The sequence below is a fragment of the Mixophyes fleayi genome, chromosome 3 (genome assembly GCF_038048845.1).
Source record: "Mixophyes fleayi isolate aMixFle1 chromosome 3, aMixFle1.hap1, whole genome shotgun sequence".
Taxonomy (NCBI): Eukaryota; Metazoa; Chordata; class Amphibia; order Anura; family Limnodynastidae; genus Mixophyes; species Mixophyes fleayi.
Window position 1 is genome coordinate 81,051,904 of NC_134404.1, and position 21,988 is coordinate 81,073,891.

Sequence of the window (21,988 nt, forward strand, 5' to 3'; positions counted from 1 at the left end):
CCCTGTGTTCTACTAGTGTCTTCAGTTTCCTGCTGATTCCTGATCTACTCATCACTGGTTTCCATACCCGCTACTATCTCCTGTGTACTACTAGTGTCTTCAGTTCCTGTGGATTCCCTGTACTACTCATTGCTGGTTTCCATACCTGCTACAGTCTTCTGTTTCCTGCCTGTGTCCTCAGCTGGACTCTGATTACCGGATCTACTCACCTGTGGTTCCTACACTCTTCTCTGCCGTCCAGCGTCTCTGCAGTTCCTGCATCTCCCCGTGGACAGACTGTTTTACTAAATAGCGGTATGCCTATCTGTTATTGACTTTCTATGTTTACTCTGCATATCCGCTAGGACAAGTCTCCACGCTCAGCAGCGGTATCCATACCCGCTATAGACTGTTATTGTTACGCTACATACCTGTTTGGAATTAACTGTACTACTCAGTCGTTATATGCATAAATGTGATTGACTATCCATTATTGGCCTGCATATCTGTGCTGAGCAAGTCTCTACCAAGCAGCGCCACACATACCGTTATATAGACTTTGTTGGATACGCTGCATACCTATTGGGATCAAGTTCCTCTGTGCTCTCAGTGTCTGCATCCTATTATCTTTGTATGCTTCCACTCATCAACACTTGTACACCTCCTCACCTATTAAGCAGTGGTACAACTTGCTATACGCAGACCACTGACTTCCCCGCTACCTACCTGCACCTGGACAAGTCTTCTCACCATAAGCAGTGGTACAACTTGCTATACGCAGACCACTGACTTCCCCGCTACCTACCTGCACCTGGACAAGTCTCTTCACCATAAGCAGTGGTACAACTTGCTGTACGGAGACCACTGACTTCCCTGCTACCTCCCTGCATCTACTCACGTCCATCCTGATCTCCGTGTTCAAATCTACCTTTCCCTGATATCAGCTAGTCGCTGATTCATTGACCAAAGATTGCTGCAAGTCACTGACTTTCCTATTATTTATTGGCATTCTCTCTCCATCTGCTGTGATATATGTTCCGCTAGTCACCCTGCTACCAGAGGACCGTTGTGTGAACTTCACTACTCTGGTAAGCCCAGTCATCTGGTGAATCCCTGGGCAAGACTCCTAGTGCCCGTGACAGTATGTTTTACTTATTCTACCATCCCCAGTACCCTGATGTGTTAATGAAGAGGGCTTAACCCAACACAGGATGATGGATTGCTAATGACACAAGATTAGTCCCCTTCCCTTCAACTGGTAGACCTGTGGTGTTCCCATTACCGGGACACGTACATTTACCAAAAAACACTACCCTGCCTATGCAGGTAACGCGTGTTTCTCCAGAACTCTTGTAATTTGGGAGATCATTTGGAAATGTTTTTTCTGCTGTGGGGAGACAGTGTAGTTATGTTTTCCAGTTCCATGCGAAGGAGGTGGTGAGCACTTGGCCTTCTGTCCGTGCTTTAGATCTTATTTTATTGCTGCTAAACAGCCTCATCTGTCCTCCTGGAGTGTGGGAGAGGTGTGTGCGCCTGCTGCTAATTATGTGGACCCTTGGCTATCCAGGTAGGGAGGGATCATTCCCTGCTGTGGGCCCCTGCAGCGTTGCATGTTCCCTGGAGCCTTCCATTTTGACAGGTCCAGAAGCAATCTTCCTTTTCACATGCCATGGTCTAGCCAAAGCGTGCTTTACAGGTACATCCTGTATTATTGCTGCGTCATGTGTGATTTGTCTGGTCAGCGCTACAGCCTCTAGTCTGCCAGACTGTTACAGCCTGTACAGCGACCTTTGGTGCACACAGCATTGCAGGTAACAAGGGCTTCCTCCTGCTTTCCCAGAATCAGCTTTTCAACCAATCCAGTTGTCTCTGGTCTGTTACCCTATACAGCCTTTTCCCTTCCCAGGGTGCAATTATGTTGGATTCTTGGGACTCAACACAGACAACCTACATGGTCCTCAGTTTACACTAAATTATAGATTATCCCACAGGTAATTTAATCAGACCACCTCTGTACTACACTGCAGTCCCAGTCTGTGGGGGCTGAGATCCCTCCAGGCAATACTTGTGCACGATCAGTCCCCTGTGTAATCTATGGGGACTGCAGTTCCTGCCTACCTACCCTTGGGGGTCAGGCAGGTACCTCAGGAGCTTTTGTTCTACCTGCAGTCACAAGAAACAATATAATATAAAAAACTGCTTTCCAGTCTGCTTTGCAGACTCATCTTCCTCTCACGCCGCTCCGCCTCCCCTCTGTCTTGCCTTACACTGGCTCCCCTTCCCCTACAGAATCCTTTTCAAACTCCTTACCCCCACTTACAAGGCTCTCTCCCAGTCTACTGCCCCCTACATCTCTAACCTTCTCTCCAGTCACACTACTGCCTGCTCCCTGCGCTCGGCCAATGATCGCCACTTCTCCTCCACTCTGATCACCTCTTCCCACTCTGGAATCCAAGACTTCTCCCGTCCTGCCCCTCTTCACTGGAACGACCTCCCTCGCTCCATCCGTGTCTCCTAATCTGTGCTCCTTCAAACGGGCACTTAAAACTCACCTGTTCCTTAAGGCCTACCAACCATCCACTTAACCTCTCATCTCTTCTGCTCGTTCTCCCGTGGCCCCTCTTTTCTCTCCCTTTGCTTCACTGGCTCCCGTTTGTGCCTGATTTTGTTTACCTCCCCCCCCTCCTTAGGATGTAAGCTCGTATGAGCAGGGCCCTCTTCCCTCCCGTCTCCATACCTGTTCTTCCGCTCCGTCTCTACTGTATTTTCCTGCCCGGAGTTTCTGAAGTATTGGTACTTTGTGTTTATTGTTCTGCAGTTTTACCCTGTATAGTCTACTGTTTGTACCGTGTACGGTGCTGCGGAAACCTTGTGGCGCCTAACAAATAAACGATAATAATAATAATAATACTAGCTTTTAAAGTTTTACCACTTGATTTACCATTTTCTTTACTACTTAAATAAACACAGTTTTTCAGATTTTCACATCTAGACTGGATTATTAAAGTAGGAGTGTTCATGCTGTCGGTCTTATTATATTCAGACCAAAAGGAAGTTATAGTGAGGACAGAACAGTGGTTATGGAAGATATTATTGCTTCTCTGAGACTCTAAGTGGTTTCTGTGGGTGGAGCTTTGAGAGACTGGTGCCTACAAGGACATTAATGTTATCCCGTTAAACAGCAGGCTTGATACAGAATCAGGCTCCAGTGACCTTCTTTCTCGAGTTTGATCCAACACCTTTCTCTAATGTGTTAGACTTGATTGTAGTGCTTCAAGTGTGAGGGACATTGCAGTCATCTATTCCACAAAACAGAGTAGCCATTGAATGTCAGTAATTAAGTATTTTATGTTCCAGACAGGGGAGTCCAACATCACAAAGCTAAAGGTTATTAAATACAATATTGTGTACTATGCATTCATTAAAGTAAATTAAAAAAAAGGCCTCTGATCTCCACTTTCTACAGGAGAGAACACATAAAGTAGTAAGGGCAGCATGCAAACAGCCAGACTGCTTTAGAGTGAAGCTGCCTATTGCGTCTTATGTTGGCTCTGTGACGTCCATACACAAAGCTCCTCCACCTTAGGCTGACCTGGGAAAGCATAGCACAATATGTAGCTTGACTCAGAACTCCAACTATGAAACTACTGACACACTGGGAAAGAGGGGGCACACAGGAAAATTATTTTTGTTTTTGTTCCCATGCATAGTGCACTAGGGTACCATAGAAGCCAATATCCTTTCCCACCTCACTAACATATTCTCATTATCAGTTACACAGCCAACAAAAAACCACACACAAACATAGCCACATTGTTGTTGTGTAGTTTATATGACACCACAATCCACTTTGGCAAAGAAGGGGGTTGACTTAGGCAACAAGCTTTCTTTTGCTTTGGTTTACAAGGTAAGGAAGGAAAAATGCTGCAGTCCCATCATCAGGCAGCACATTAAGAAAGTCATGAAGGTCAAGTTCCACAGCGATCACCTCCAAAGTGTCTAAAACAAGATAAATATACAAGAGAGAGAGAAGCATTAGTCAGTACTGCACCAATTGAGGTGATCTATACTACTCTGACATTATTATATCCTAACAGGCCTCAATTGTGGATGAGGAGGGTGCAATTCTATCATTAAAATCCCCCAGGTATTCCCTATTAATGTGTTAACTGACCAATGGCTACATCTAAGACACTTTATAAAGAACCTAATGTTCATCTCAGTTGTGGAACATTGTTGTCCAAATGGCCCTGTACTAAAAGGGGCCGTCTGTGGTTAAAAATCCCCCATATATGGATAGCTGACAAGATTCAATCACATCTAGTCTTCTTTTACAGAGCTGAACAGAACACTGTAAGGAGTCCTGCAGCACACTGAACTGTGATGCAATATGTCCAAGGTTTATGCTCTATGACAGAGGGGGGAGGCAGGTCAGAAAGAGGGTAGGTTTTCTTAGTGTTTGGTTTCTTGTTCTCACTGTAGATCCACCTATGATCATGTCTCCTACCTTTTAGGGATGAGAGAAATACTTCATTAGTGTTTTCATTTCCCCGAATACGATTACATAGTTCAGGTAGTAACTTGTTCCACCACAGAGTCTATACCAAAAGGTAAAAACAATATTACTAATGTGTTTGACACACTGTCTGCCACAAGACTACACTGTAAGAAAAAATAGAAGTAAATTAAATAATAAAAAAAATAATACCATAAAACAAAAAAAAAAAAATCTAAAATTTTCAAATGTAACACATTTACATTGATCATGTGATTGAAATCTTTGCAATGGAGAAGCACAGGAGGATTTTCTCCCCATCCTGAGTTTAAAAAAATATAGAAGCAGAAAATATTTATGTAACTGACTCCAGAATGGCGATTTTTTCAGGAGAATTATTTGTTTAGGTAGGCACTGTTGTTTTATAAATATCCCTCAGTATATTACAGATGTTTTCTAGATGGTGGTTTGTCATCCAGGTGATATTTGCTGCACTGGTCAAAAGGTGAATGCCTAGAAATTGGTATCACATTTTAAGTTAGGTAAGCACTAAACCCAGGATTAGGCCAAATGCTATTTTACAAATATGGATTCATTGTAATTCTTAGAGTTCAGTCAACTGAAATGGACTCCAGACTTCACATTTTTTATTCACATTTGTACAGTACAAACAAGAAATAGGATGTTTTTCTATCTCATACAAAAAAGGTCTAGCTAAAACAAACCTCACTACTCTAAAACCTAAACATCTAATAAAAGCAAAGTGCAATATAGCAATCCAAATAAAAAAAGATAATAACCATATGAACAATAAGGGTGGTCGAACTCTGGCAGCTGTTTACATTCCACATCTAGAAAACACTGTTCAATAAGTATTGTGGGTGCCTGTGACATCACAGGAGAACCACTGTGGACTTCTATAGGAAACAAAACCACTTGTACTAAATTAAATTTGGGATGTACTGGATTACCAGTAACTAGCCAGTAAGGCACAACGTGTCCCCAAAGGAGCTATTTAGCCAAAGTACTCCTCCAGCGATCACACAACCCATCTGGAACAGACCTTGAAGTACTTAGGCATGGTGTTGCAGGTGTGGTAAGTAAACCTTATGTCCCACAGCCTCATTGACCAAGGAAATCCATTTATTGAAACTAGGCCCTTTCCATGCCTTCCACGCTCTGGCAATGATTATCTTGGCCAACGCAAACAGGTTCATAACACTTATCTCACGGACGTTCGTTTCTGATAGGTTGCTGAAACTTTGACATGGATTTGAATTTTACAGGTAACGTCTTTATATACATCGTTAAGGAAATATTTTTTAAGCATTTTTATTTTTTTAAAGATTCCCATACAACTCTTACTAAACTACAAGTTACGGGAATGCTGGCATTGTCTACCAGAATTCTATCAGTAAATGGCTGTTTCTCTTGCTCTCACTGACAAAACAAAACGTATAGTTTCAAATTCACTACTTATTTCAGTACAAAACCACTTTAGGAGCTACCTGGCTTCCATCTTTTATCTCGTGTTTTGCATACAATATAATGGCTTCAGGACACCGATCCAGGAGCTTCTCTATTGAGCCCTCATAGTTCATGAGGCGAGTTGCACATAAAATATGGATGCTCAGAAATGAATTTTTATCTTCCGGTATAAAGTCCAGAAATGGAAGAAATGAAGCTATATCCAAAGAAGGTCCACAGAGAAGTGACTACACAGAAACACAAGACAACAGTACCATATCGTTAAACCTTTTATTAATTGTTAAAATCATGCACATATAAAGCTGAATTCATAAATTTGTTGTAAAACCCCTCAGAAAAAGCAGAAGAGATACAAAAGACCAATTTACATAATCATTAAATATCTTCAATGAATTTGTGTCCCTGTACCAAACACCTTGAAGTTTCTACACCTGGTTAGTGGCATAACTAGAAATTATGTTTTACTTTCATTTAATAATGCTTTAAAATTAAATCATTAGTTTGCTTGAATAATAAAACATTAGCATGTTCTGTATTCTTTCCATATTCTACTCCTACTGTGGAGGTAATTTCCAAGGTCACACAGCGAAATGCCCACACTTCAAAGTGCAAGTCTACTCTCTACTCTTCGGAGTTGACGCCGCAACCTTGACATGCCCCCAAAGATTAACATAATAGGCTTTCTGGGCTTTAGCCCAGGGGCCTCGGAAAGTTGGAGGGCCACAACAAAGATTTTTACATAATAATGCTGGTAATCGGGTCAGGGTCGGCCGCGCCCCCAACTGTCCCTGCCATTGCCTCCCATTCATTTAAGTTAGGCAGGCGCAACTAACAGCAAATCTGTTGCAGTGTGCTGCTTAGTGAAGAGGTCTCACTAAGCAGCACACTGCCCATCGTGCCTGCTGAAAGCAAGGTAGATTAACTGGATGCAGAGGGGGGCTTTACAAATTACTGGAGGCCTCACAGTACCTCAGTAGTGCAGTGTGCAAAACTGGAAATATTACATAAAAGATCTATTTATTACTTTAGCATCACCCCTTTCATTTTCACTAAGATTAACTAAACTTTTCAGTTTTTTACCTTATTTATGGCTTATATTAGTCATAGAGTAAGGCACACTAGTTCTGCCTTTATTACCTAAGGCATTGTGTGTATAAGACTTATCACTTTGTTTCAAGTGGACCAGAATATGCTTCTCCATTGAAATACAACACAGGTCCCATTAAGAGCATAGGACGAGACCTGAAGACCTTCAGCAACAGCTAAATTCATCTTGCTGAGTGGAAGGTGAGTGTTCCTTGTCTCTGCACGGCAAGAAGAAGCACTCTCTGCACCCCTTTACCGCATTACAATAATCTTGTCCCGCAATATGAAATCATGTTTCTAAACTTCTGTGCAACTATGACTCTGCTAAACATGGTGTACGGATCCCCTATGTACTATAGTAGGAACGTATTCACTCCACCCAATGCCACTCCTCTGCCTGTGCAAACTTTTGTTTCTCCGTTAGTACAGCCATCTTGCTCTGAAAATGTTTATGTGCTCCAGAACTTTGAGTGCACTTGTGCAAACTGAGGTACACATCGAGCACAAAACCTGCTTCTACACTACAATCTGATGACGGGCGGTACACTACAATCTGATGACGGGCGTTACACTACAATCCGATGACGGGCGGTACACTACAATCCGATGACGGGCGGTACACTACAATCCGATGACGGGCGGTACACTACAATCTGATAACGTGGGTAGCCCCTCCAGCATCTGAAGTACTATCAGGGTGACAAATTTAGTTTCTGGTGATAATTCTAAATTTACAACTATATAAGAGACATACCTGTAATTTCACCAAGTCTCCACAGCGGGAGCATGATACAGATTCTGGAGATGCCATCTTTGTTATCCAAGGGCTGATTACTCCAAAATGGCTGCAGGAATTTCTCTGCAAACAGAGGTTGCATTTTAAATGTAATATATATATATATATATATATTTTCACACACACACATATTTACAAAGAAACAATGTATGCAGGTAGGCATTTCAGGGATGTAATATATATGAACATAAAGACATTTAGGGTCCGATTCATCATGGAACTCAATGGGAACCCAAGAACCCAATTTGCATTTTTAAAATTGGACGTAATTTGCACACGTATGCCCATATTGAAGTACATGCGGATCTCAAGAAACATTTTCATTTGAATTTGAATATTGGTATAAGTACACTCTGGCTATACTTGTTGTTGTATGCAGACAGACAGAACACAATGCAGGATACGTACAATGCATATCTGCAATATCAGGTCCTATCAGAACACTTGGAAAAAAACAAACTATTAAAATACATTAACAACTTGAATAACATAATCATTACTAAAAATAAATAAAAAAAAATTTTCCTCTTTTTTTATCCATAAATCAGGATGTTCTTATTGTGTACTGTTCATAAAATGCATTTTTACAGTTTATCTTATTTGCAAACACATGCTCTGGCTGCACACATGTCTGTCATCACTATCAGTCAGCATTTACATCTGGCCTGTAGCTGGTGCAAGTGATACGGGTAAAAAACAAGCATCTCTGAGATGTCCAGATCTTGAATCGGACGAATTTGCATTTGGTTACATCCATCCGCCCCTTCCCTCCCCCTTTCTACCGTTCAAAATGTTAGAAGTCAAAAGTGTCATTGGCGTTTGTACTTGAATTGCAAGTAGTTGCAAACTTAGTTTCTGAGCATTTCACGCACCACTTATGTCCGAAGATGAATCAGGCCCTTAATGATCAACTTACCAGATCCTCTGGGGTCTTCAAGGATTTCACACACACATGCTCTGGTTTGCATATTCTGCACACATAATGAGATGTAAGTTTAAACAGTATGTCTTGTAGAATAGATTCTGGGGGATACGAGGTGAGTAGAGCCTCCCAAAAATCTACAAGTATTTGTGGAACATCTTCATCAGTTTTCTCGCATAAAACCTAGAGAAAACCAACAAGGAAACTAGTAACTTAAATGACCAATTGCCTGAATGGACAGGTTGACGAATGCTTGACATTTATTTTGTAGGTTTGCACAGAGCAGGCTTTCTCTAGAGTAAGCATTAACTATTTCATGTCAAAGTCATATAAGTTAGAGGTCTGTATCAAATAAGCAAAAGAAGTATAAAGACCAGGGGGTAAATGTATCAAGCTGAGAGTTTTCTGGCGGGTTTGAAAAACCAATCAGATTCTAGCTATCATTTATTTAGTACATTCTACAAAATGACAGCTAGAATCTGATTGGTTGCTATAGGCAACATCTCCACTTTTCAAATCCACCAGAAAACTCTCAGCTTGATACATTTTCCCCCAAATCTCAAAACAGTCTCCTTTTACATCAGATACTGAACCTTGAGGCTGGTTATCTTACTACAGCTGTTATTTTGACCACTGCAGATTACAGAAAACTTTTAAAGGACCATCAAATATACATTGTCAATTGTCGCTTTGTGTGTACCCAACCCTCTGTTATATAGACCAGAAGATTGTCACCAGACAATGTTCACACTGTACAGTTGATGGGGGGGAGCCTTAGTGTGGTGATGGAACCATGAATCTCTGAAAAGCTTTTCAGTGTACACTGCACAGCCTGAAGACTGGGGCAATAATAACATTGTTGGCAAGAGGGTAAAATAAAGATTCATATTTAGTGGCCCTTATTGTATCAGGGCATTTCTGTAATGAGGCAAAGTAAAGCAGCAGGCTAAACAGAGCAGCAAAACACTGGAAAAGTTTAAATTTTAAATGTACAATTTTGTGTTGCCTTAAGTTGTGTTTACTTAATCTAGCAATAGATCCAACACTTATTAAACTAGCATAATTTGTGATTTAAACTGAATGGAACAGAACGAATAGAACAGTTAAGTACATATTTGTATAACTGAAGAGAATGGCCCATTTCAGTTGCTGCCTCAGGCAAGGTGATTGTTTGGCTGACATTTGCAACACACTGAAAAAGAGATTTGAACAAGGAGTAGATTGTAAGCTTGCGAGCAGGTCCTTCTCACCTCTTTGTCTGTTTTACCCAGTGTCATGTGCAAGCTAATGTTTAGGCATAAATCTGCAAATATATGTTTGTGTATTACTTCCTAGAAATAGTGTGACCTTGTGCTCTTAGAAGCTGTTAGATCAATGGGTTTTGTGGATGTTAAACCACCCAGGGGGGCTGGTAGATAAGGATAGCACCTTATACCATTTATGGCAGGATGGCAAATGTGAATGCCTTTGAGGAGATCTCTTGCAAGACAATGAAATCTCACACATGTTTGGGAGGCCCCAGACAGGCCGACTGCAGAGACTGGGTTGTATGTTAATGGCAGATTCAAGCTGAATAAGGGCACAGGAAAAGATCATATCATTTTCTCCAATATCATACATACCAGAGGCATGTGTGGTATGCAGATGAAGGGAAACTTAGGACCTGTTGTGTGAAGGTAAAATCATGTTCGTAAACCATACTGTTGAAAAGTTAGGACGGTGTAAAGAAAACTGGACTTAGAGGTATTCAAACAGCAAAGTCATAAGACCCTAATTTGCATTCTCCCCTCCTGTTGGTTCTGACCTCACAGGGAAGGGGGCTGGGGGGCCCTGTAGCTTGACTTTAAAACTGTATTGAAAATGTAACTCTGGGTTCTTTTTCTTCTGAGGGAGTTTAATTGAAGAGGTTCCATTTTTTCCTGCTCCTCCCGGCACCACAAACTTGATTCTAAGTGAGGTATCAATTCTGTGTTTTATCCTTTTTATTTTATAAGAAACAATTGCACTCTATTTGTATGTCATTTTATTATCTTTTTATCTTAAGCATTGTGGATGTATTTTCCATATTAAATTACACTTAATAAGTTCTAGTCTCTGTGTTCTTATGAATTCACGCGACAGTTTGGTCCAGACGCTACCTAATTGGAACTGTGCAAACCTTGTGGTTTAAGTGAACTCTGATTAAAGTAAATTGTGTTGGATTAATGCTAGGGAGAACCGAAGGCTTCCTAAATAAGAGTGTCAGCTCTTATCCGAAAAAACCTTGGTGGTGGTAATTAGTATCGCAAAGCTAGTGTGTGGCATAGATAGGGAAGGATTTAATCATTTTAGACAGACCAGGTGGTTGTCTTTGTGGTTGACCCTGTGTCACGTAAGCGTCACGCAGACTCAGGTGAGTGCTGTTCGTGACACCCAGTTTGTTTATTAGTTTATTATGTTTGTTCCCAATTGTAAAGCGCTACGGAATATGTTGGCGCTATATAAATAAATGATGATGATGATGATGATGAAGGAGTAAAACATTTTAATGTGTCAGACAATGAATATGCAAAGTTCATATATTAAGACAAATGTACTACTGCATTTACATGATTAATAGCAAAACACTGGTACCTTAAAGAATAACTCCGCTTCTTTCAGATTAATTTTACTGTTTTCCTGAAGAGATACCACGGCAGCTATAAGTAGTCTAGGTAGAGTATCTTGGAAGTGAAAAGCCATCTGTGTGGGAATGATCTCTCCATTTCTACGCCTTATAATCAGTCTTGGCTCATCCAGAAAACCACACAACAGCAGCATCTGCAGGGAGATTCATTAAAGGTAATAACTAAAGGCACGTACATACTAATACACTATAGACCAATGTATGTTACCATCCCCCACATTTATCAGCAGGTGATTGCAACATAAACAGACTTAAATAAGGTTTAATACATCTGTATAAAGACTGCAGTACTAGTGCTCACGGCACAAATTTCAAACTCTGTCTGGACAAAAAAAACAAGTTGTTTCCGGTATTTGAATTCAGTTCAGCACATTTCCCTTAATTTCAGCAGTAAGAGACACCTATCTGTAATAACATATCAGCAGGAATATCAACCAAGTATTACAAACTATAACAAACAAATCTGACAATAAAGGAAGGAAGGAGCTGGGGGCCGCAGGCAAAGGCTCAGAGGGTGGACTGCAGCCCTAGAGTCACCTGTTACCCGTCAGTGTCTTAGATGATTTGGTGCTGAAAAGGACCCGCAGGTTTTCAGGATATAATCCATTTGGAGATTTCTTTAAACCTGAACATGAATATCAGAATTCAATGTAACATATATTGCTTTCTAGATTCTTATGGGATTTGAGGGAACATCAGTCCCCCCTTATTTATATGTGTGTGAGATGAAGATAAATAAGCCTATTTCAACATATATTTCTTAAACAGAAAGGACTTCACTATTCAATACATTTTCTTGCACAACAGTCAGAGCTCCTAAATTTGTCTATCAGGATAATTTACTAAAATTACTCAAATGTCTAAACGGAAAATAAAATCATAGACATTTGCCTTCATTGTCTAACTGTAATATACAAATAAAAGCGAATTATCAATAGTCTGCTATGGTTTTATTGCAGAACTGCACCCTTATTATTATTAATGTAGACTTGTAGACTGTAGACTCCGCAGAGCTGTACAAAAACACACTTGTACAATAAAATTAGAAAAAGAATTTACCTTTCAGCATTCTGCATTTGTTTCTTGCTCACTGACACACTAATCCTGCTATAGTACAAGTGAAGTCTCACCTCTGAATGATGCTGCATCGCTGATTGGTAAGTCTGAAGGTCATGCATTTTCAGAGCCATGGCTGCCTTTGTAAGAGAAATAAGGGCAGTGGGTGCTGAAGATTCTAACTTTTCCAAGAAGCCCATGGACTTTGTGGGACAGGCGTTAGTCATACAAGGACTGGATAGTACGTGAGGCAGTTGGTTTGGTTCAGTGGCATTAAATATCTGCAGCACTTTCGAGGCCATTTCCTAAGACATAAAAACAAACATGAGCATTCCTCAATAAGTGAATTTACCAGCCATCACACCATAATTAACACAAAGGTAAAGACTAGCAGAAATATCTTCTAACGCTGGAAAAGTATTGAAACAGATATATTTATCCCACTAGTATGACAAGTATATAGACAACCGCATGTTCACTGGTTATGTTAAGGAAATATTTCTTATTGCTATATGAAAAAAAAAGTAAGTTAAGGCATTTTGTAATTTACAATCCTGGCCTCAAAGTTTTAGAAGAGATGAATTAAACATTGTGTTTGGCTTTGTTTTGTTATTCCCATCAAATGTGCTACTGAACCTTAAATAGAAGTTATCCAATCCAAAAATGGAGACTTAAAACATTCATAAAAATTTACATTTATAGTCCAGATATTAATGGTTCACTATGGCTATATGCACATGTTATACAATGACAAAACAGTCATTTATACTTCACTCAGTTGTTCATCCAATTCTTCAAAAAGGGAGTGTTTGAGGTAAAACATGAAGCCTTTCCCATAGTCCTGTGTTAAATCTTTGCATACACGGTCTACAATGTCAGACATAGATAAGCAAGACATCTTGTAGTAAGGGAGTGCTAGATGGGAATTCTTTGTGTCCAACCTAAAGACCATGGAAGAACATAGAAACCTGTTAAAATTCAAAAATATAAAGTGACACATAACACACACACACACACACACACACACACACACACACACACACAGCCAAAAGTATGTGGACATCTGAATATTCATATTTGCTTGTTGGACATCTCATTCCAAAACCATGGGTATTAATATGGAGTTGCTCCCCCCTTTGCTGCTATAACAGCCTCAACTCTTCTGTGAAGGTTTTCCACTACAATTTGTAGCTCTGTCATACTGAAACAGCAAAGGGTCTTCCCCAAACTGTGGCCACAAAGTCAGAAGCACACAATTCTCTAGGACATCATTGTATGCTGTAGCATTAAGATTTATTTTCAAGGGGCCCAGACCTTTATTCTTCCTCCACCAAATTTTACAGTGGCCATAGGATTTCAGGTAGGAAGCAATCTCCTGGTATCCGCCAAACCCAGATTTGTCCGTCAGGCTGGCAGTTGGTGAAGCATGAGTTGTCACCCCAGAGAACACGTTTCCACTGCTCCAGAGTCCAGTGGCGGTGTGCTTTACATCACTACAGTCAATGTTTTGCATTGCGCATGGTGATCCGTAGCTTGTGTGTGGCGGCTCGGCCATGGAAATCCAATCCGTGAAGCTCTCAACAAACAGGTCCTGTGCCGATGTTGTTTCCAGAGACAGTTTGGAGCTCAGTAATGAGTACTGCAACAAAGGACAGACTACCTTACGCACTACGCGTTTCAGCAGGGCAGTGGTCTACAGCTTTGCTACTGAGGAGCTGTTCCTCCTATTTCACAATAACAGCACTTACAGTTGACCGGGATAGCTCTAGCAGGCCAGAAATTTGACAAACTGACTTGTTGGAAAGGTGGCATCCTACGACAGTGTAACGTTCAATCCGACCCAATCTACTGCTAATATTTGACTATGGAGAGTTCATGGCTGTATGCTTGATTTTATGTACCTACTAGCAGTGGAAGTGGCCTAAATGGCCACACTCACCATGCACCAAATACATCTTCAGGGGTACACCCCAATAGCTCTGGTTGTATACTGGCTAGTATACAGTAGATAGAGAGGCACTCACTATAACAAAATAGTCTTTTATTTCAATCAAACAGGTTAATCCATGGTTGACATTTCGGTCCGCCTATAGGACCTTTGTCAAGACATATAGTAACAGTTTCACTTATTATACAGTGGTATGCCATGCCACCACTTCTCCTTCTGCTTGGATTGTAAAACTATCAAATTACATTTCCATTACATTTTCCATACTGCCACTTCTAAATTTTCACTTCAATATGTATATTTGTGTGTATATAATATTTATAGAACCAAAGAGATATATATATATATTTAGGGGCACTCCAGAGTAACCAATACATAAAAATAGATATATATTTTATTAGGCATGCCTTAAAACTACAATAAACGAACAAGGTTGGTTGGCGTAAAGAGCAAACTAAATAAAAACAAGAAATAAAAGACATATGTACTGTGTGGTTAAAAAAATGTAACACAAATTGCATTAATTTGCTGCCACTATTAATATTCAAATATAAAAATATGCAATTGTAATAGTATACAGTTCGCTATTCTTCTAAATGGATAATATGATCACTAAATTATCAAAGCAGTATATATAAAAAAAAAAAAACAGATTTTGGTTGAATTTGTAGTTATCCTTTTAATTATCTAGTCAGGATCATTTGGTTATATAAATCCCTGTATAGCATGCATCTGAAATGCGATCCTAGTATATATTATATACACTTTAATTTTTGATCGCGGTGCAGGATACTATTAATAAAGGTCCCAAAATACAAAAAGAAAGTATATTATAGGAGAAACTCAATAGATTATCTGCATTAAGCCCATTAAACTGTGTAGCTATTATATGGAACACAGTTATTCAGACAGAGATCATATACTGCCCTTCCAAAAACACAACTTGAAAAAGCCGTAGAGCGAAACGCGCGTTGGCGTCCTGCTTTGCTGCACTATTATCCGCTTAATTTAGATAATATTCCTCTCCCTGGATCGCTCCCTAGATTATTATTAGGCGTGGACTTTCACATAATCCCGCGATCACAGGGAGTTGTGATTTTGGAATTTCACTTCCAGATCAGGGAGACTCATATTCCCATGACTCTGAATCTGGGGAACTGTTCTCAATTAGGTCTTTGTGGAACAGAGCTTCGCGTCAACTCATCTATCATGTATAGGTAGTGTAGCGCTTCAGTCTGTTCCAGAGAGTCACGTATGTTGATCAGGATAGGCTCAGGTGCCCATTGAACTGGAAAGATGGATCGGGGACAGGTGTATGTAGGTGGCCCTGTCTAATAGGGGCTGGTGTTCTTTAGTTATACTAGTAGGGGCCCCACTCTAGGTCCCAAATGCTGCATTACAGGGAATGGTGGTAATAACCTTGGATAGCAGGAGGCCCTGCAGGTCAGCCCATTCATAAAAAATTACAAAAATCAGAGTCTCCAAGGGTAAATCTGGAAATGGGAAGTAGAAAGTGCTGGGGAAACTGGGATTAGATTAACTCAGACAGTAACATAGCTCTTGCTGAGCACATCCACCAAGTATGTTTACCTAGCGATGCCTGACATTTTTCCATTTTTGAAGCCACCGTTTTGATTCCTCAGTTATTTACTGCAAATGTAGCTAATAATTTTTTAACACTAACCTGCTGAAGCAGTCCCCTAAGTATGCACAGCTCTCTCTGAATGCAGTGACCAGTTCCTCTTTGTCTGCAGATTCAACCAAGTCTGGATCCATTAGAGCAGCTCTCAGCAACAGATGAGCTTCACTGAGAAGGTGAATGGTGCCATGTGTTTTCATAGTCACATATTTCTTGCTATACTCTACCTAGTAAAAGGGGAAGACAGAAATAACTAGGGAACTCATTAGAGTAATTAATTAACGTAGCACTTCAAATCTTTATTTCCCATTGTCAAGAAACTGTTCTATAGAAAAGATTGTTTTAAAGTCAACAAGCTCTACAAGCTACAAAATCAGAATCTTTAAAAATTGATGTACATTATTTAATGTAAGACTGATACTAAACCGTTAAATACACATACAAAAAAGATAAAAGCGGGTGTTTTAGAGAAGGTGCACATTTATCTATGAGCAGATATTAAAATGTCCTTAATTTTATTGGTATACTCTAAAATTCATAATGTACCTGCCAAATATTGAGTAATTGAAAGCAGCGAAATATAAAAGAAATAATTTGACAAAGACACTGGAATAGTGTTTGCAGGCAGGTATATTAGTCCCAGGTTTCTAGCCTACATGTTTTAAACGCCCAGGGAGTATTTATATTTGGGAAATGCTTCCCAGAGAGGTGTTCAGCTTTAAGGAAAAGCTAGTAAAGGGTCCCTGGGGTGTAGATGGAGAAGAGAAAGGTGGGATCCAGTTACAAGGCTCAGTCCGGGTCTTCTGTCTTGCTGTCAGACTGATTAATGCTGCCACCTGTGAGCTGTGTTTAAAAGGCTGATAGGCAGTGGATTAAGTCTCTCCCTACCTGGGGAAAGGGACTGCGAGTCTCTGTGAGAGGAAGCCTGATCTTTGCTGTGAGAAAACCGTGCTGGAACATCTTAGGTTTTGCTTTAGTTTGTTAGTCAGGAGTGACTTGTATTCAATTAGTACCGTACAGGCACGGTGTTTATTTTGAAGTTTCTTTCATTTTCTTGCTTAACAAAACTGGCTGAGGCCAGTTGTACCCAAAACCTTGGACTAGTGTGATCTCTCGGCACACTACCTTCTATACCAGGAGATGGCACTACCCCCTACACCAGGAGATGACACTACCCCCTACACCAGGAGATGACACTACCCCCTACACCAGGAGATGACACTACCCCCTACACCAGGAGATGACACTACCCCCTACACCAGGAGATGACACTACCCCCTACACCAGGAGATGACACTACCCCCTACACCAGGAGATGACACTACCCCCTACACTAGGAGATGACACTACCCCCTACACCAGGAGATGACACTACCCCCTACACTAGGAGATGACACTACCTTCTACACCAGGAGATGACACTACCAAGATCACAAGAGTCAAAGAAAAAGTGTAAAAGAACTTCCAGCCTTGACAAAGCATGAGAAAAACACACATAGGCTTCTCAATACCTGTAATTTATCTTCTACCCCTCTCTAAATGATTAATTTATGTGAATGAATGTTTATATTCAAAATAGGGTTAAAATGTGCCATTAGCGGACAGGAGGATTTAGTGTAGTTGGCATTTGTGAATCTAATAGTGGATAATAGAACACACTGACAGAAACAGTGTTTAATTTAGAAATCACAGGAGCTGCATACTCTTGATATAATTATAATTTGTTGCTAACAAGATATTCTGAAAGATATATTGAGGATCCAGGAAAGAAACTGAATACATAAAATCATTCAGGACCGGAGTGACAATGTGTTGATTTAGATAAAAACCAGACACAACCGTAGGAAGGAAAGAGGTCCTGTTTCGAAGAACTGTCCTGTTTTTATGAAAAACAAGAAGAGGAGACTTGTAAGATGAAGCAGCAAGCTCTGAAAACTGTGCGTGTAGAAATGGGCAAAACCGTTTTCTAGGATAGAAATTTGAATTCCATTGTATTTAAAGGTTCAAAAGGCGGATGCTGTAAAGCACTCAACACCAAATTCAAATCCCATGGTGGTACCAGAAGAACATATGGAGGTTGTACATGGAGAACGCCCTGAATGAAAGTGTGCACATAAGGAATGACAGCAAGTTTTCTTTAAAAGAAGACAGAAAAGGCGGACACCTGACCTTAAAGAGAAATAAGGAGCAAACCTGCATCCAACCCGTCCTGCAAAAACCTAAGTAACCTGGCCAAGCAAAAAGAAGAAGTAAGATATCCCTTCTTTTTACACCAGTCAATAAAAGTTTTCCAGACTCGATGAGAAATCTTTGCAGAGGCTGGTTTCTGAGCCAAAGCATGGTTTGCACCACAAGTTCGGAAACACCTTAGTGCTTAGGATCATAGCTTCAACAGTCACACCGTTAAAGCCACACGTTGTAAACGTAGATGACAAAAGGGATCTTGAGTTAATAGATCTGGGCGTAACGGCAACCGCCAGGTCTGAGCTCGTCAGTGTACCAGGCCCTCTGCGGCCAATCCAGCGCTGTCAGAAGAACTGGAACACCCTCTCTTTTTACCTTTCTTAACACCCTTGGAAGCATGGCTACCGGAGGAAAAAGGTACACTAAGCAATACCTCCAAGAGCAGACATGGCGTCTACTGCAACAGCCATAGGATCTCTTGCACGGGAGCAGAAGAGGAGAACCTTGTGGTTCATCCAAGATGCCACCATGTCGACATTCAGGTGACCCCACCATTCCACCAACTGACGAAACACCTTAGGATGAAGGGACAATTTCCGCATGGCCAAGGGACATTTGGTACCGCTCTGATGATTGAGGTGGCATGGTCTGACTGAATCTTCACTGGCCTTCCCTGCAGCAAGTGTTGTGCGCTTATAAGAGCATGAAGACTGCTCACAGTTCAAAGACATTGATTGGAAGCTTGGATTCCTTTTGAGTACAAAAACCCTGAAACCGAGCATGAAGACAGAAGGCCTCTAATCTCGAAGGCTGGCACCCTTTGTGATTAAAGTCCAATTTTAAATTGATAAATTGCGTCCCCTGGCGAGAATCTGTTTATTTAACCACCAAAGAACCAACTAACTGGTCTGCGGAGACAGGTGAAATACCTGGGCCGCCAGATTCAGATGGTATTTGTTGCATTGCACAGAAGATCCAACTGGGACTGCCGTGCATGAAACTGAGCAAACTGGACGGCTAGAAAGTCGATACCATGTTGCCAAAAACGCTCATGGCGAAATGTACCGAAGGCTACCTTGCCGCCAACCAAGATCTTACCCTGTTCTACAAGGCTAGAATCCTGTCTTGGTTGGTAAGAACACCTGTTTTGACGGATGTGAAATAAAAATACTCAAAAAGATCATTTGCTGAGATGGGAGCAACTTGGACTTTTTGAAGTTGAGAATCCAACTGTGAAACTGCAGCGTCTGGATTACTACTTGAATATGTCGCCTACAGCACTTTTGGAGACTCTGTCCTCTGTCATTAAAAGAAGATCGTCCAGACAAGGGATGATTGTAATCCTCTTGGACTTTAGCAGAGCAGCCACGACCGGCCTGATCTCTGTGAAGATACGTGGGGTCGTGGCCAGACCAAAGGGAAGAGCCTGAAATTGTTAGTGCTGTGACCGAACCGCAAACCTCAAAAAGGGACTGATGACCTCTCTAGATAGGTACATGAAGATAGACATTTTTGATGTCTAGAACCCCCATGAATTTTCCTTGTTCCATGCCGTGAATGACCGAGCTCAAAGACTCGATCTTGAACCTGGGTACTGTGACATGGGTGTTGAAACATTTTAAGAGTCAGAATTGGTCTGAATAAGCCCTTTGGTTTTAGTACGAGAAAAAGGTTGTAATAAAAACCCAAACCTCTTTGACAATCTGGCACCGGAATCATCACTCTGGAATAAAGGAGGGATAGAATCGTTTCTCGAAAAAACAGTCGCTTTCGTGGACAAGTGGGAAGCCCTATGCCAAAGAACTGTCTGGGAGAAAGACCGAGCAGATCGATCTTGTATCCTCAATCCACTACACCCAAGCCCAGACATCGGTAGTAGACTGTAACCACTGATCCCTGAACAAGAAAGACGAGCTCACACCACTGGCGACAGCGGAGGAGCAAAATGTCCGTCATGTGGACTGCTTGTTTGCAGGTTTCGCTGCTGGACGTCAAGCAGACTAGGCCTGGCGCCCACGCAGCGAACCACCCCTAGGGGCGGATGACTGGCTTGTAGAAGATTGGCCTGAGGAATATTAACACCAAAACCTTCCTGAGGACTGAAAGGACTGGAATTTGGATAATCTTTGTTTGGGAGCATTAACTGGGAGAAAAATGCCCTTTCCACCTGTAGATCGACTGATAATGGAGTCAAGCTGAGGTCCAAACTAAAGACCCCCAGAAAACGGTATGGTCTCAAGAACCTTTTCAGACTCCCCATTAGCCTTCCAGGACTTAAGGCAGAGAATACGACAAGCTGAAACTGCAGAGGCAGAAATACGGGCACCAATCAGCCCCGCCTATGTAGCTACCTCTCGTAAATAATCTATCGCCCTCTGAATTTGCTCCACTAATGGAAGCAGTTCAGAGGAAGGCCTGCCTGCCAACAAACCTTGAAAACTGTGTTTTGACCAGCGTTCTACTGCTTTGTTAACCCACGCAGATGCCAAAGCAGGTCTGAAAGAGGCACATGCTGCCAAGAAAATTAACTTAAGGACGGCCTTAACCTAATGGTCTGTACCATCCTTAAGAGTGGCTATGTTAGGAAAAGAAATAGTAGTTACCTTGGCTAACCTTGTAACTGCAGCATCCACACGTGGAAGCATTTAGCAAAAACTTCAGAAGGAAAAGGATAAACCGACTGCAGTCACAGAAATACTTGGAACTTGCTATCTGGGGAAGAGGAGCCTGTGCAACATGAGTAACCTCTTACTTAGGAAAGTGAAGTACCTGACACACAGCTTGTATTAATTCCTACACACTCTGGCGAACCGAATGAATCTCCTCCACAACCGAAGGAGTATCCATGTCAGAATTCACCGCTAAATTACCTTCATTCTAGGAACCAGTCAAAATCTGGCTTATTTTCCTGAAGTTGTGCCGCCATCCTCCTACGCTTATGTGAGGAAGACGGTGCCGCAGATTGTAACATCCTCTCTAAGAGGAAGAAACCGAAACCAAACCCTGTACATAGGATGCAATTCCCTGTACCCAAGCAGGCTGTACAGACTCCGCCAGGGAGAAACAGTCAAACCTTGACTTAGCGAACTAGAACCCATGTCAGTCGCTACAGTGCAAGCAGAATGAGAAGATGGAGCGACCACAGCCTGTGAACACACCACCTGAGCATGTTCAGCCACTGTATTGGAGAGAGACCGAAGCCAGGCATGTGTTGCCATATGTAAAGCAGCAGCTGCTGTATTACACAGTCTGCTCTTTAAAAGCTGGAAGGCTGTGCGCAGAGCCTGCGCGCCTGACTGACCTGATGGTAACTTAACATGACACACAGTCCAGGTGAAACTCAACATTGATGTAACACCAGCTTTACCACGCATGGTTTTTCCCCTTCTGACATGTTCACAGATGGGAACAAACCAGTGTAATAAACAGTGTAACAAAACACAATATAAATAACAAGCAGCCCACAAAACTGAACAGAAAATGAGCCTGCAATACAGCCAATAAAGCCCCACAGAGTAAAAGTAATAAACTTTTGAAAATAACAATCCCCAAACCTTTCTATCAGGACTCCCCTTTTCTGTCCTGTTTATTCTGGTGTCTGCACACAAAATAGTGAGAGACCACCATGGGGGAAGTGTAATTAGAAGAAACACCACTCCCCCCAGGGCCCAGCACTGAATTAGTAACATTCAACAATCCAGTGCCTAGCAGGGCTTCACTATGTTAGTGA

At 41.4% G+C, this 21,988-nt stretch overlaps 1 protein-coding gene across 1 annotated transcript in view; it reads right to left on the reverse strand.

Annotated features, from left to right (window-relative positions):
- Positions 1-3,788: 3,788 nt before the first annotated feature.
- The window catches only part of HPS3 (HPS3 biogenesis of lysosomal organelles complex 2 subunit 1), a 46,533-nt gene continuing 28,333 nt past the window's right edge, over positions 3,789-21,988 (reverse strand). The window contains exons 10-18 of the mRNA XM_075201897.1: positions 16,120-16,301; positions 13,257-13,428; positions 12,562-12,792; positions 11,380-11,565; positions 8,761-8,949; positions 7,803-7,907; positions 5,983-6,189; positions 4,487-4,577; positions 3,789-3,978 (exon numbers count right to left, since the gene is read on the reverse strand). Of these exons, the coding sequence (XP_075057998.1) occupies positions 3,851-3,978; positions 4,487-4,577; positions 5,983-6,189; positions 7,803-7,907; positions 8,761-8,949; positions 11,380-11,565; positions 12,562-12,792; positions 13,257-13,428; positions 16,120-16,301 (1,491 nt within the window). The 3' untranslated portion in view covers positions 3,789-3,850. The remainder of the gene's footprint in view (positions 3,979-4,486; positions 4,578-5,982; positions 6,190-7,802; positions 7,908-8,760; positions 8,950-11,379; positions 11,566-12,561; positions 12,793-13,256; positions 13,429-16,119; positions 16,302-21,988) is intronic.